The sequence below is a fragment of the Diuraphis noxia genome, unplaced genomic scaffold, assembly GCF_037042655.1.
Source record: "Diuraphis noxia isolate RWA-SAM2 unplaced genomic scaffold, SU_Dnox_SAM2 contig0002, whole genome shotgun sequence".
Taxonomy (NCBI): Eukaryota; Metazoa; Arthropoda; class Insecta; order Hemiptera; family Aphididae; genus Diuraphis; species Diuraphis noxia.
Genome location: NW_028301712.1, coordinates 63,164,246 through 63,177,358, shown reverse-complemented (window position 1 = coordinate 63,177,358; position 13,113 = coordinate 63,164,246). Strand labels below are relative to the sequence as shown.

General features: G+C 26.6%; 1 protein-coding gene across 4 annotated transcripts in view; it reads right to left on the bottom strand.

The window, feature by feature from the left end:
• Positions 1–13,113, bottom strand: part of trio (trio Rho guanine nucleotide exchange factor) — a 118,478-nt gene that overhangs the window by 55,944 nt on the left and 49,421 nt on the right. For all 4 annotated transcript variants that reach the window (XM_015511720.2, XM_015511722.2, XM_015511723.2 and 1 more), the window contains 10 exons: positions 5,179–5,370; positions 4,248–4,420; positions 3,011–3,182; positions 2,256–2,423; positions 1,937–2,119; positions 1,734–1,853; positions 1,485–1,676; positions 553–999; positions 294–493; positions 68–229 (listed from right to left, as the gene is read on the bottom strand). In XM_015511720.2, the coding sequence (XP_015367206.1) occupies positions 68–229; positions 294–493; positions 553–999; positions 1,485–1,676; positions 1,734–1,853; positions 1,937–2,119; positions 2,256–2,423; positions 3,011–3,182; positions 4,248–4,420; positions 5,179–5,370 (2,009 nt within the window). The remainder of the gene's footprint in view (positions 1–67; positions 230–293; positions 494–552; positions 1,000–1,484; positions 1,677–1,733; positions 1,854–1,936; positions 2,120–2,255; positions 2,424–3,010; positions 3,183–4,247; positions 4,421–5,178; positions 5,371–13,113) is intronic.

The window sequence follows — 13,113 nt, the reverse complement described above, 5'->3', positions numbered from 1 at the left end:
GATAAACAAATAAAAATATAATAATTTTTGTAAAGTAAAATAAAAATAAATTCTTATTTTAACTTACTCTTTTCTTCTAGCTGATCTCCTTTTTTCTTCATTTAATTCTTTCAGATCTTTAGTTGATTCTTTTACTTTTTGTTCTAAATTTGGATCTGAGTTTCTATCAATGGACAGATCACGAGTATCAACATGTTCTTGAATGCCTAAACTCTTTTCCAATTCAAACCTTAACATATAAAATCAAAATTACATTTTAAGTTTATAAACTTTTAGTTGTACCATTTATATACCTATATTTATCCATTCTAGAACTAAAATGTTTGTAGGTATTATCAACTGCAGCCACCCATTGTTTTATGGCATTGGCGTGAGCATGGCCTTTTTCCACTAAATTGTCAGCTAACTGTATTAATAACTTGACTTTTTCTCGTGTCTCTTTGGCCGATGTTTTAAACTCATTATGCTCACGAAGTAAATGTCTTGTTTCATCCTAAGTGTAAATAAAATTTTAATAATAATAATTTAATCTTAACTATTTATTTGACTAACCTGTGTAGCACCAACAGTAGTATGAGTATTTAGATATTGTTCACCAGCATTGTGTATCCACTCCATTGCTTGTTTGGCTGACTTATCAAACAATACAAACTGCTGACACTGATCAAGTCGTTTTTTTCTTTGAGACCAATGATCGAGTACTTTGTTTTCCTGGCCTGATAATTTTTCAAGAATGTTTTTAACTCTAGCTTCAGAAGCTGTGTCTACAGTAGCTATAGACTGATTAGTACAGCTATAATACTGCAAGCTACGATTAGTATATTTTAAAAATGTTTCAGCCGTTCGCCTGGCCAATGTGCATGCTTTTAGAAAAGCTTCTTTTTGTTCTTGATGTTTAGTACAAAGTTGTCCTAATTTATCAGCTTCAATACTACCACCACCACACCAATCTTCCTCACGACGGTATTCTCTTTCAAGACTATCCATAACAGAACATACCTAATAAAAATAAATAAAATTGTAGTATGATAACATAGATAAGATATTTTGTTTGTGCCGTCGGCCTACAGTCCGACGTTAAACGACTGTGCAGTAGTGTGTGTGTGCGAGTGGACACTACACACTCGTCCACAGTCGTCGTCGTTGTCGTGCGAGCGCTAGCGGACGAGTCGTCCGCCTTGCACTCGTTCGCGTGATTATTATTTATTACGTTTCGGCCGTTTCGCTGTCTTTTTATAAATTGTTAATAATAATTATAATGTTCATGTTTAATAAATATCTAATTGTGTTTTAATAATTGGCTTGTGAGTTTCCTAGTGTGTAGGACTAAGGCCCCTCCTACAGTTCAGAAGTGGGATTCGAACCCACGCCCTCAGATTTAATTTTATTTTAATTTTATCATTAATTTTATGTTTGAAACAAATGCATTACTAAAAAAGTTTACAGTTAACACAGATAATACAATGGTTAAAATATATATTTACTTGTTCTGCAGTTTTATAGAAGTTTAGACTAGCGGTGACTAATTTGTGTCGTTCTTCAGCACATGTAACCAACTGTTGCCACCGTTTAGTCACTTCAACTGCCATTTCTTTTACTGTAGTTAAATCATAATGATTTGCTGCTACAAGAGATTCAGCCAATTGTTTTACTTGAACAGCAGCTGAATGAGTTTTCTAAAAGTAAAAATGGTTTGAAAATTATCAAAGTATGTTTTATTTTAGTGTAATTACTTCAATCGCAACTTGAAATTGTTCATGTTCTTTTTTCAGAATTTCTGCATCAACTAAACAGTTGGGAATAGTAAAATTTGCTGATAGCATTGATTCACCATTACGAATCCAACTAATTACCTAAGAGTGAAAAAAAATTAATACATATCATCCTGTTATATAGTATAAAACATAACGATTCTCAATAAAAAAAATATATTTACTTGTGATGCATCATTATTAAATTGACACAATTGAACAGCTTGATCAAGCCGGCTACGTTTAATTTCTGATAACTCTACCAAGTCCATATGTCGTTCATGCAAAAACTCAAGCAACACTTGTACTCTAGTTTGAGCAGTATATTGACTATCAGCCATTACACCGACTCCGGATTTATCCAACACCTTGTTTAACAAATACACATAGGTACATAGCACATTATTAAAAATATTTTTGGTCCATCATTTTAATAGTGGTGATTATTATTAATTAATATTTTATTAATCCCATTATCTTCTTCTTATATTAATAATAATTTACTTGAGCCAATTGTTCGCCTTGCTCCAGTGCTTGGTAAACTGCTGCCTGCATTTGTGCTACTGAATCATTGTGGCGAGATAACCGTGACTCAGCTTCTGCTAATGTTGTTATTACTTCATTTTGATTTCGTTCTAGTTCATTTGCCCAAAGTTCCAACTGAGAAGAAACCTGAAAGGCATAGATAAAAAAATGGAAAAATAAATAAATAAAATAATACTTGGGTGCTGATTGAATTATGTGTCTGCACAGGGTGTTTTAAATGAACATGAGAATAACTATGAAGACAACGGGAAATCAGAGAATAAACTTTTTGTTTTCATATCAAACTGACATTGAATTTAAAGTATTATTGCCAGTATGTCCCTGCTATAGTTCTAAAAGGCTAAGAATAGAACTGGCTTAAAACCAGTGAATTGAAAAAATTGTATTTACTTAGCGCCTGTTATTCTGCTACAATTCATAGAAAAATAAAACATATTATCCACAAATTATTTGTTAACATTTAAGACATTAATTTTAATGATAAAAAAAATAACAACAAATTCAGAACAATTATATAAAAAATCAATGCCATAAATGATTGTACAAAAAATATTGAGAAATACAGTCCATGTGACTATGTATTATTGATACCTTTAATAATAAGAAAAATTAATTAATTAATGTTAATTATAAAAACAAAGAATATTCATAATGTCAATTTTTTTCTTATTTATACATATAAAGATACATTAGATTATTCTTAAAGAACTTACTTCGAGTGCATCCCTTTCAAAAATCCGTAATCTCAGGCATAAATCCAATTTTAATTTTCGAGTTGCCCATAGTTGTTCCAACTCTAAGCGTTGTTTATTTAAACGCTCGAGCGCAGCATCTACTGCAGCAACTGATCCAGTGGGGTCCATTTCAGCAGTCACGCCTCCACTTCTACAGAGAAAAAAATTTGGTTTTAATAATAGTTTTGCAATTTTTTTTTAACTACAAACTCGTATTCTAACAATTTTTTTATAGTAGTTTTGTTATTATTTTTCGCCCAAGTAATTTTAGATTTCACCATAGTACTATTAGTTTGGGTAATTGATTTTTTTTTTTTATACATTTTTTTTTAAGGTAAACCAAAAATTAATAACTAATGAAAATGTTGTGAAACGTACATATATAATTATCATCATTAGAACGGAGTAATAACACTACGAATATATAAGCGCTTAGGTTATACATGCAAACTTAAGATAACAAACGTAAAATAATGCGTGAATAAAATTATTTAGAGACGTACAGAAACGTAAGATAAGAAAATGCGAACGATAAAGAACAGGCGCCAATGTACTGACTGATTTTTAGCCAATCGCAAACAAATTAGCAGCTAGGCAGAATTGGGATAGTTTGCTTTGCTATTAAACGACTGTTTTAGTAAATTATTTGATTTAATTTTATGAAACACGTTTATACTAATGATGTAACTATGTTGGTGCACAGAGGATAACCCTCTCACTGGTATTATATATATCTAATTCAAAAATGAATGCACAAATTCTTAAATCTTTAGATCTTAGTTGAATAATCAATAATATCTGAGGACTGACATTAATAATATATATATATATATATATATATATATATATATATAGGGGTGTGTGTATGTGTAAACCAATAAGAAAACAATTTCAGAATCAGAAAATCTTTTAACTTTTACTGAAAAAGCTCCAAAATATTTTTAGCTATTGCATGATTGTGCAAAATGATTATCAATTTTAACCTATATCATTTTTAATTCCGTAGTCTGAAATAGAATAGATTACATACGTAGTACTTGTATAAAATGTGTTGATATACAAAATATATTGGTGATATTAATATTAAATTCTAATATTATGCAAAAGTTGTTACGAAAAATAATTTAACAATACTAACTATTTACTATTATTATTATTTTTATTATTATCTAGTGTTCATAACCTTCCGACTCTCAAAACATTATTGTTTGATTACCTAAGTTCTTGTAACAACGCCTCCCCTTCGGTTATTGTAGAATGGCACGCATCCAAACAAGAATCCCGCTGGTGACTGACTTGTTCTAGAGCTCTTTCAGTTCCTTCCAGAGTGTCTGCTGCCTCATCACAACCATCAGTTTCGGCTCTGAGTTCATCGAGCCAGCCTTGGAGCTATAATATATAATACATAAGTAACACAACACACGTCGATCGATAGAAGACAATATATATTATTGTACGTGCAGTGCACAATTATATGATGAAGTCAACGGGACAGAAGGATCCACTATTGTTTGCGTGTTAATAGTTTTATATTATTATACTCATACCTATGTATTTAGAAACGTATCTAGGTTAATTTATCTTGGTATTTGGAGTATTATTTTAGCTAGGTACTTCATCAATTCTACTTTTTTTTTCTGAAATTATGATTTATGTTAATCTATTTTTTAAAGAACGATTTTCGAAATTATAAATAACAAATATTCTAGACAATATGTAACTAAACATTTCTGGTAAAAAATATATAAACTTTTTTAAATAATTGTAACAAAAAAAAATATTATATTTGTAATCAATTTACCTATATAATAAGTTTTTACTTATATCAAGTTATCCATGTTACTTTGTAAAATAAGTATTTTATAATTACTGTATATTATGAAGAAAAATAATAATATTAACCTAGAGAAATAGCTTTATTTGTTGAATTTAAATCCATATACGTTTTCCAATATTTTTTGTTACTTTTAGAGCTACAATCAACAAATCCTCTTCTATAAATATTAAATTAGTCTAATCAACTAAGTACACCAACTATATATTATACTATTAAGATTTGGTATACTTTACACACTTATTTAAAGAAAATTAAACATCAAAGAGCAGTAAAAAAAAATTATTCCCTAATTTTGTTCTGTTATTTTTACCTCAGACTGATGGGTATAGAAATTCACCGCTCTCTGCAAACGCCGTCTTCTAGCTTGAACACGAGCCGCAAAAGCGGCTACATGACTTTCAAGTTCAGCGGCTACCGAGCAAATGTCAGACGCGTCACATTCACCAGTTTGAGACAGTTCTTCGGCAGCCGTCAGCAATTTCTCAGCATTAGTATACGTGTTCTGAAATTTAAATAGATACGTGTTATATATTATATTGTTATTCATTAAATATTTTAATGATTTTTTTGATTTTTAATACTGTGCCTTAATCATATTCATTAATAATTATATTATAGTCGTTCGATGAAATTATTAATTTTTTTTTTTTTTTTTTTATTAGCTTTCAGTTTAACTATTACAGCTCAACAATTATATGAATTATTAATTTATTCATCGTAATAGTATACATGAAATTATATAAATTATTTTACCAAAATTAACTTCTTCATAGAAAATGTAACACCCTATAGAGTATAATCCTTAAAATGCGATCCAATCTTTGTGTATATGGGTTTATTTACGAAAAAAAAATCGAATTATGAAACAAATTAACATATTTAAAACACGGCTTCAACAACACAAGTTACAATCAGCGGTGCGTGAAGTTTATAATTGTTACACTGCAGTTCTTTATTAATACATAATTATAAGTATACAGCTTATTCAATACAACTGTTGATCTTCACGTGAAATCATACATTTACATATAAATTAAACAGATTATATCCACGATGTATAAGGTAAAATTGAAAAAAAATTCATCTAACTTTGTGATATAGATATTGTTGATAACATTCTTTTGTATTAAAATGATATATTTTAGATTTAAATATATAATAGAGTAGGTAGGTATTAAGTAAGCATCAATCTACACACTTTTCACATTCTCCCCCGTGTGAAATTAACTTATGATTTATAATTCCGCATAATTATATGATGATAAAGGGAGGTGGTGAGGTAATTCCCAAAGGAATTAAAATTGCAAACGTGTTTGGCTGAAGTTATATTTTTTAGATTCTGAGCGGAGCGATGAATGTATTGATTTTACCATGATGTGTTTTTTTTTTTTTTGTGTCTGTCATCACGTTTTGGGGCAGTAAAAATGCTTCGATTTTTGACTTCAGTACCTCGTTCGATCAGAAAGTGAATCTAGTTGGTACTTTGGGGGGTCAAAAGTAAAAAATTCTTAATACTTTTCTTTATCACAAATAAAAATTCCACTGGAAATTCAAATTAAATTTTTATGAGCATTTGAAATTTAAATTTTTACAACATTGGATTTTCACTTTTAGCGATTTCCTTATTTTGGTGTAACTCTAAAACAAATTACCACAGGTTGAAATTTTGACTGAATGTTTATATATATGTATATATATGTTTATATATGCGTTTTATGTATTTGATAAAGTTTTCAAAATATTTAGATTTGTTTTGAGCTGTTTACTGACATTTTAATTTTTCAACTTTTTTAGTTTTTTTTTCTATAAATATCGATAAAAATTTATTTGTTCGGTAGAAAAGCTTGAAAATTTAATACAAGGCTTCTAACACATTGTAACATAGAAGTTAAGAAATATTAAAAATTCGTAGGCACGATTTTTTTTTATAAGCATTTAAAGTTCAAATTTTGACTAAATACGTAAAAATTACGGCAATGTTCAAATTATCTTAGATAGAAATTCATAAAAGTTTTTCTTTTTAATTCTAAGATTTGAAAATTTAATACCAGGCTCCTAACATATTTTTACAATAGAAGTTGAAAAATAAAAGAAATACATAGTCACAATTTTTTTTTTAAGCATTTAAAGTTTAAATTTTTACAACATATTATGTAAAAATCACGAAAATTCGTAAATTATTTTATGCTAGAAATTCATAAAAAATTTTCCTTTTATATCTAAGATTTGAAAATTTAATACAAGGCTCATTATATATTTTTACAATAGCAATTGAAAAATAAAAGAAAATAAATATATAGTCACAATTTTTTTTTTATAAGAATTTAAAGTTCAAATTTTGACTAAATACATAAAAATTACGGCAATGTTCAAATTATCTTAGATAGAAATTCATAAAAGTTTTCCTTTTTAATTCTAAGATTTGAAACTTTAATACAAGGCTCCTAACATATTTTTACAATAGCAGTTGTAAAATAAAAGGAATACATAGTCACAATTTTTTTTTTAAGCATTCAAAGTTTGAGTTTTGACAACATATTATGTAAAAATCACGAAAATATTTCTTTTTATATCTAAGATTTGAAAATTTAATACAAGGCTCATAATATATTTTTACAATAAAAATTGAAAAATAAAAGAAATGCGTAGCCTCAATTTTTTTTATAAGCATTCAAAGTTTGAATTTTTACAACATATTATGTAAAAATCACGAAAATTCGTAAATTATTTTATGCTAGAAATTCATAAAAAATTTTCTTTTTATATCTAAGATTTGAAAATTTAATACAAGGCTCATTATATATTTTTACAATAGCAATTGAAAAATAAAATAAATATATAGTCACAATTTTTTTTTATAAGCATTTAAACTTCAAATTTTGGCTAAATACGTAAAAATTACGGCAATGTTCAAATTATCTTAGATAGAAATTCATAAAAGTTTTCCTTTTTAATACTAAGATTTGAAAATTTTTAATAATCTATAATATATCCTAGACAGATAAACCGTCTTCGCTCAGAATCGTTTTTTGTATACAATGATATAATATCATTGGATTCAAATTTAATTCCATCCATTACAGTAACCCACTTGTAACCTACTGTATAGCAGAGCGACATACACGACTTACCCGCTTTTTTTTCTAATGCTTTTTTTTATCTATTCTAGCCACCCAATTTCGATATTTCTATATTTAACCCTCTCCCTATATAAAAAATGAAAAGAAAAATAAGTCTAAGTATGCAACTTTAATTTATAAAACAAATTATTATCATAGTGTACCAGAGAAAATATAATTTAAAATAAATTTAGATTAATTGGTTTTAAATATTAAGCAATTTATTATAATATAGAACGTACACTGATTAATATTATAATAATCACCTTGCATATAAACATACTTATACATAATAAATTTGGTTTATTTATTACAACTAGTTGGCCTAAAAACTAAAAGACAATTTAAAAAAAAAATTAAAATAATTCTTTTTTATTACTATAATTTTGTGTACAAGCGGACATTTTAAAATTATACAAGAACTGAGTTCATTAAAAATGTACTACCTATGTCTAATTATTATACTCAAAGTACTACCTTAATAAGTACCATACAGAATACAAAAATAATACAACGTGTATTCATACACAAATTAAATATTATTCTTAACATACTACGCATAGGTATACTTATATAATAATGGCAAGAAAAACGCCAAACGCAATTCCCACATTGTTATTTTAACCTTCTCAATAATTAGAGGACTATAGGTATGGCTAGCGGAATTCATCACTAACATTTAGGTATAGATTTACCAAAGAAAAAAAATGGCGTAAACAATATATAAACATTATATTTAAATCATTATTATTGTTTTACGACCAAATAGCATAATATTGTATGATAACGTTCATTTTTATATGTATATACTAATATAATATTAAAAAGTATATATCGTATATATCATGTAGTTTGGTACATCGTTGTATTAAAGTAGTCTGTCGAGTAACTATATATATATGTCCACTCCCAAATAAGGATCTCGGCCTTCGACGTCCATCATATTTTTTTATTTGCTTTCCCTCGATTTAATGGCAAATTTAGAGTTATACTGAGATGTACTATTTTACGACTGCGATCAGGCTTAGATAATACATATATATATATATATATATTGTGAACACAATAAAAGTATATACCACAAACGAACCTCGTCACATTCCACACCTGACATTTTGTTCGGCTAATATTGTACGTCTGCAAGTAGTTCATCCGTTCATATCATCGATATATTATATATCTTAAACATATTATATTGCACGATTATACTAACTTATCATATACCATAATATATTAATATATAATATTATATGGTCTTATAATAATATATCGAACGAAAAACGGTTAATATTTCATAACATAATATAATGGTTCACAAACTTCGCGGTTCGACTACTATGCATGCGCGTATAGATATTATGCACGTTGTCATAAAATCGTATGAAATATTATACAATGTAAAAATTCATGAACAAAAACTAAATTTAATTATATAGCTAATATATATTCTACAGCAATAACTATAATTTTGTTTTCAATAAATAAGATAATATATTATTAAATATATAACATATATTATATTATGACACGTGTATTATATTATACTGTGTCGGAATCCATTTACAAAATATTGTTTAATAAATACAATTTAATGTGTATATAGGCTATCTAATTCATTTTGCTCAAAGATACGTTATATTATTTCAAATGTTGGTGTTAACAACTATTATATACCTATACGTTTTTTTTTATACACATATATTTTAATATTTATTTTGCTGAAAATATTTTTAATTGAAAACCTTTACTAAAGTTTGAATCTAATTGTGATGTAGTATAAATTGGTTAGTTTTAAATGATACCTAAATACATACAGGGTGTCCCGTGAAGATTTACCCATTGCGATATCTCTCGAAATAATGGTGATATCAAAATTCTAGTTTGGCAATAAAACTCACAGGGATAAGAACTACAATTGTTTCATATTTTAATGTTTTGGTAAAAAAGTTTAAAAATATACTTTTATATTTAATTATTTCCAAAAAATTAAAAGATAGCCATTTTGTAGAGAATATTTTTATGAAAATAATGACGTTTCAAAATTTTATTTTCATTAATTTCCTGATTTATAATATTTTTTTTAGTTTCGAGAAAAATTGCAAATTATTTAACACCATAATATTGTTATCAAACATGTGACCCGCAGCACCACACGCATCCTTATACGGCCAGCCGAATATACTCTCCATGTATACAGTCCAGTTATACATTTATAATCATATTTTATTTCATCAAAACTAGAAAAAATATCAAAAATCAGAAAATTAATGGAAATAAAATTTTGAAATGTCAATATTTTCAGAAAGATAAACACTACAAAATGGCTATCTTTATTTTTTTTTGGAGATAATTAAATAAAAATATATATTTTTTAAATATTTTACAAAAACATTAAAATTAATTTTAAAATGAAATAATTGTAGTTCTTATCCCTGTGAATCTTATTATAAAACCAGAATTTTGATATCTCCATTATTTCGTAAGATATCGCAATGGGTAAATCCTCGCGGGACACTCTGTATACTTAAATTATTTTCGAGATGATTTTTATATTCATGTGAACATATCTATACATTTAAATTTAAAGAACATAAAAAAATGTATTACACTCAAATATTTAAATTAAAAAATATAATTATTCAATCAGATTTAGTTAGATAAATTTAAATTTAAATATTTTACGATTTATTTTTAGCTAAATAAATTGATCAGCGTTCGCAAATAAGCAGACGTTGATAAAAAAAATTATATAAAAATATATTATTTTATTTTAGATAAGATACTGTCTTAAAAATATAATACGACCCTAAACCTCACAGTTAAAATAACTAAGCATCTAAATAATTTTTAGTCTTCATAAAAATGTCCTATCTAGTTTTATTTGATGACGATGTAATTCAATTTCCCTAGAAACAACTAATCTACTATAAAAAAAAAACAATACGCAGTTGTCATCGAAAATACTGTCGTTATGGTTAACCGAATGCGAGATACATATATATACTATAGGTATCATAATATAAATCAAAAAAATTACGCCTATTAGATTTCTAACAACTCCTGTGTTTAATTGATCCACCATCAATAACAATCTCATGGGTGAGTGCCCAACACACAGAACTTAAGTATATTTATATATATATAATACGAATAATATTACTTTACAATTGAAAAAAAAAGTAAGTTTTTAACTGCTTAATTACTAGGAACCACATAATCATAGTTTTATTTTCCGGTCGTAGTGTATTCAGGTTCAATAACCAGAAATCGTTAAGTTTTAATGTAATAATAATTAAACATATCTAACAAAAACAATAAACAAAAAGGATATTATATTATCGTTAACTCAATTGGATTAATATTTTAAACATAATACGAGTAGATATTGTAGGTACTACACATTTTCTTACACAGCTAATGCACATGAAGATAACTAAATCACCATTAAAAACAGGCAATCAATCATCATTCAACCTAAACTGTAATAGCACTTAAAAGTAAAAAATTTAAAACACTGCGAAGTTTAGATAAATACAGTACCAGTGAGTCTAAAAAAATTCCGTAGCAACTATTTATAAAAATAATCATAATCAAACATTATGGCAATCAATATATTTTGTCAATATACATGCAATATTAGAATAATATTATATAATATTAATAAGTCTTGAGAGGGCGTCACGCCCGTATTTGTTTGCGCGTATAATAAATTGTAAAATAAAAATACTTATAACTAACTTAAAAACTGAATTATCGTAAAAATACTTGCAAAAAAACATATACAAAATGTTCTTTTTGCCAAGTTTTATGATAGGCCTATTCAATATAATGTTTAAGCTAACGGAGTAAAACGTGAACTGCCGATCGTAAGTTCGCTTTGTTACGCGTTTGTAAGACTGAGACAACCAATACGGGTGTTGCGCCCTCTTAATTAAATATTGTAAATAAATTAAAATAAATCGATTAATCTAAATTGTATAGCATACATTATTTTCATACTGATTTTGTACACACTTATATTTTAATTTGTATACCATTTAACTTGATATACCGGGTATAACGTGTAGTTTACAATAAAACGGATCGATTACCAATAAGCGTTTTATTTTAAATTCAATTGGCGTTCCGCAAACAATGAATCAAATTATTAAATGTATTTTAATGCTCACGTAGAATACATTTTAATTTAATTAACCTGGACTAAACGGCTTGTACTAGATTTACTGCGGAAATGTTATGGCTCTAATATTATAATATTGTTTTGAGGATGTTGATAATTTGTTAGAAATAATGTCCCATATATTTTTTAAATTCTTATATCTCGTGTTCAACATCAAAATTATATTTATAATCTACATTATAATACTTACTTATAACTACTTGAGTAAGATTATTTAAAATAAATACATACTTACATTATATATACATTACATAATGTATAATATAAATATACATATATAAAGATTCAATGGAACAAATATAACTAACAATTATTACAAACTGATAACCACAATAGTTAAATAATATTACAACCTTACATTTAAAATTGAATTCATTAGAAAACTGAGATCCATTCATAAATACAAATTATTAAATATGACGTTATCTGCGGTGTATTAAAATGTTCAAATATACATCAATGAAACATTACAAAACTACATAAATTACCTTATCAGTGGACACGAAATTATCCGAAATAATAAAATACTATAACATTAATATAATAACGTCTATAATTTTATTGATAACAGATTAAGTTCGAAATAGTTCAAAATCATTTAAAATATAATATAGATAAGCCCTAGAAAAAATTTAACATAATAATAGTATCAAACATAATAACAAGCAAATAATATCAAAAAAGTAGTATCAAAGCCACCGGTTTAGCGAACTTTTCTTAACCATTATTGTAATTTCCACTATGGGAGTTTTAAAGAATTCTAATTTAAACTTAAATTATCCAGGAACACTACGCCACGCCATCCTCGAAAAAACAATAAAATACGTTTATAAAAAAACACTAAGTCTTATTCTATAGTAATTTATACAAACACACACCTACATATAATTATATATGTGTATAACCGTCAATATATAGATAATGAACTAGATTTCTCCATGTTCCC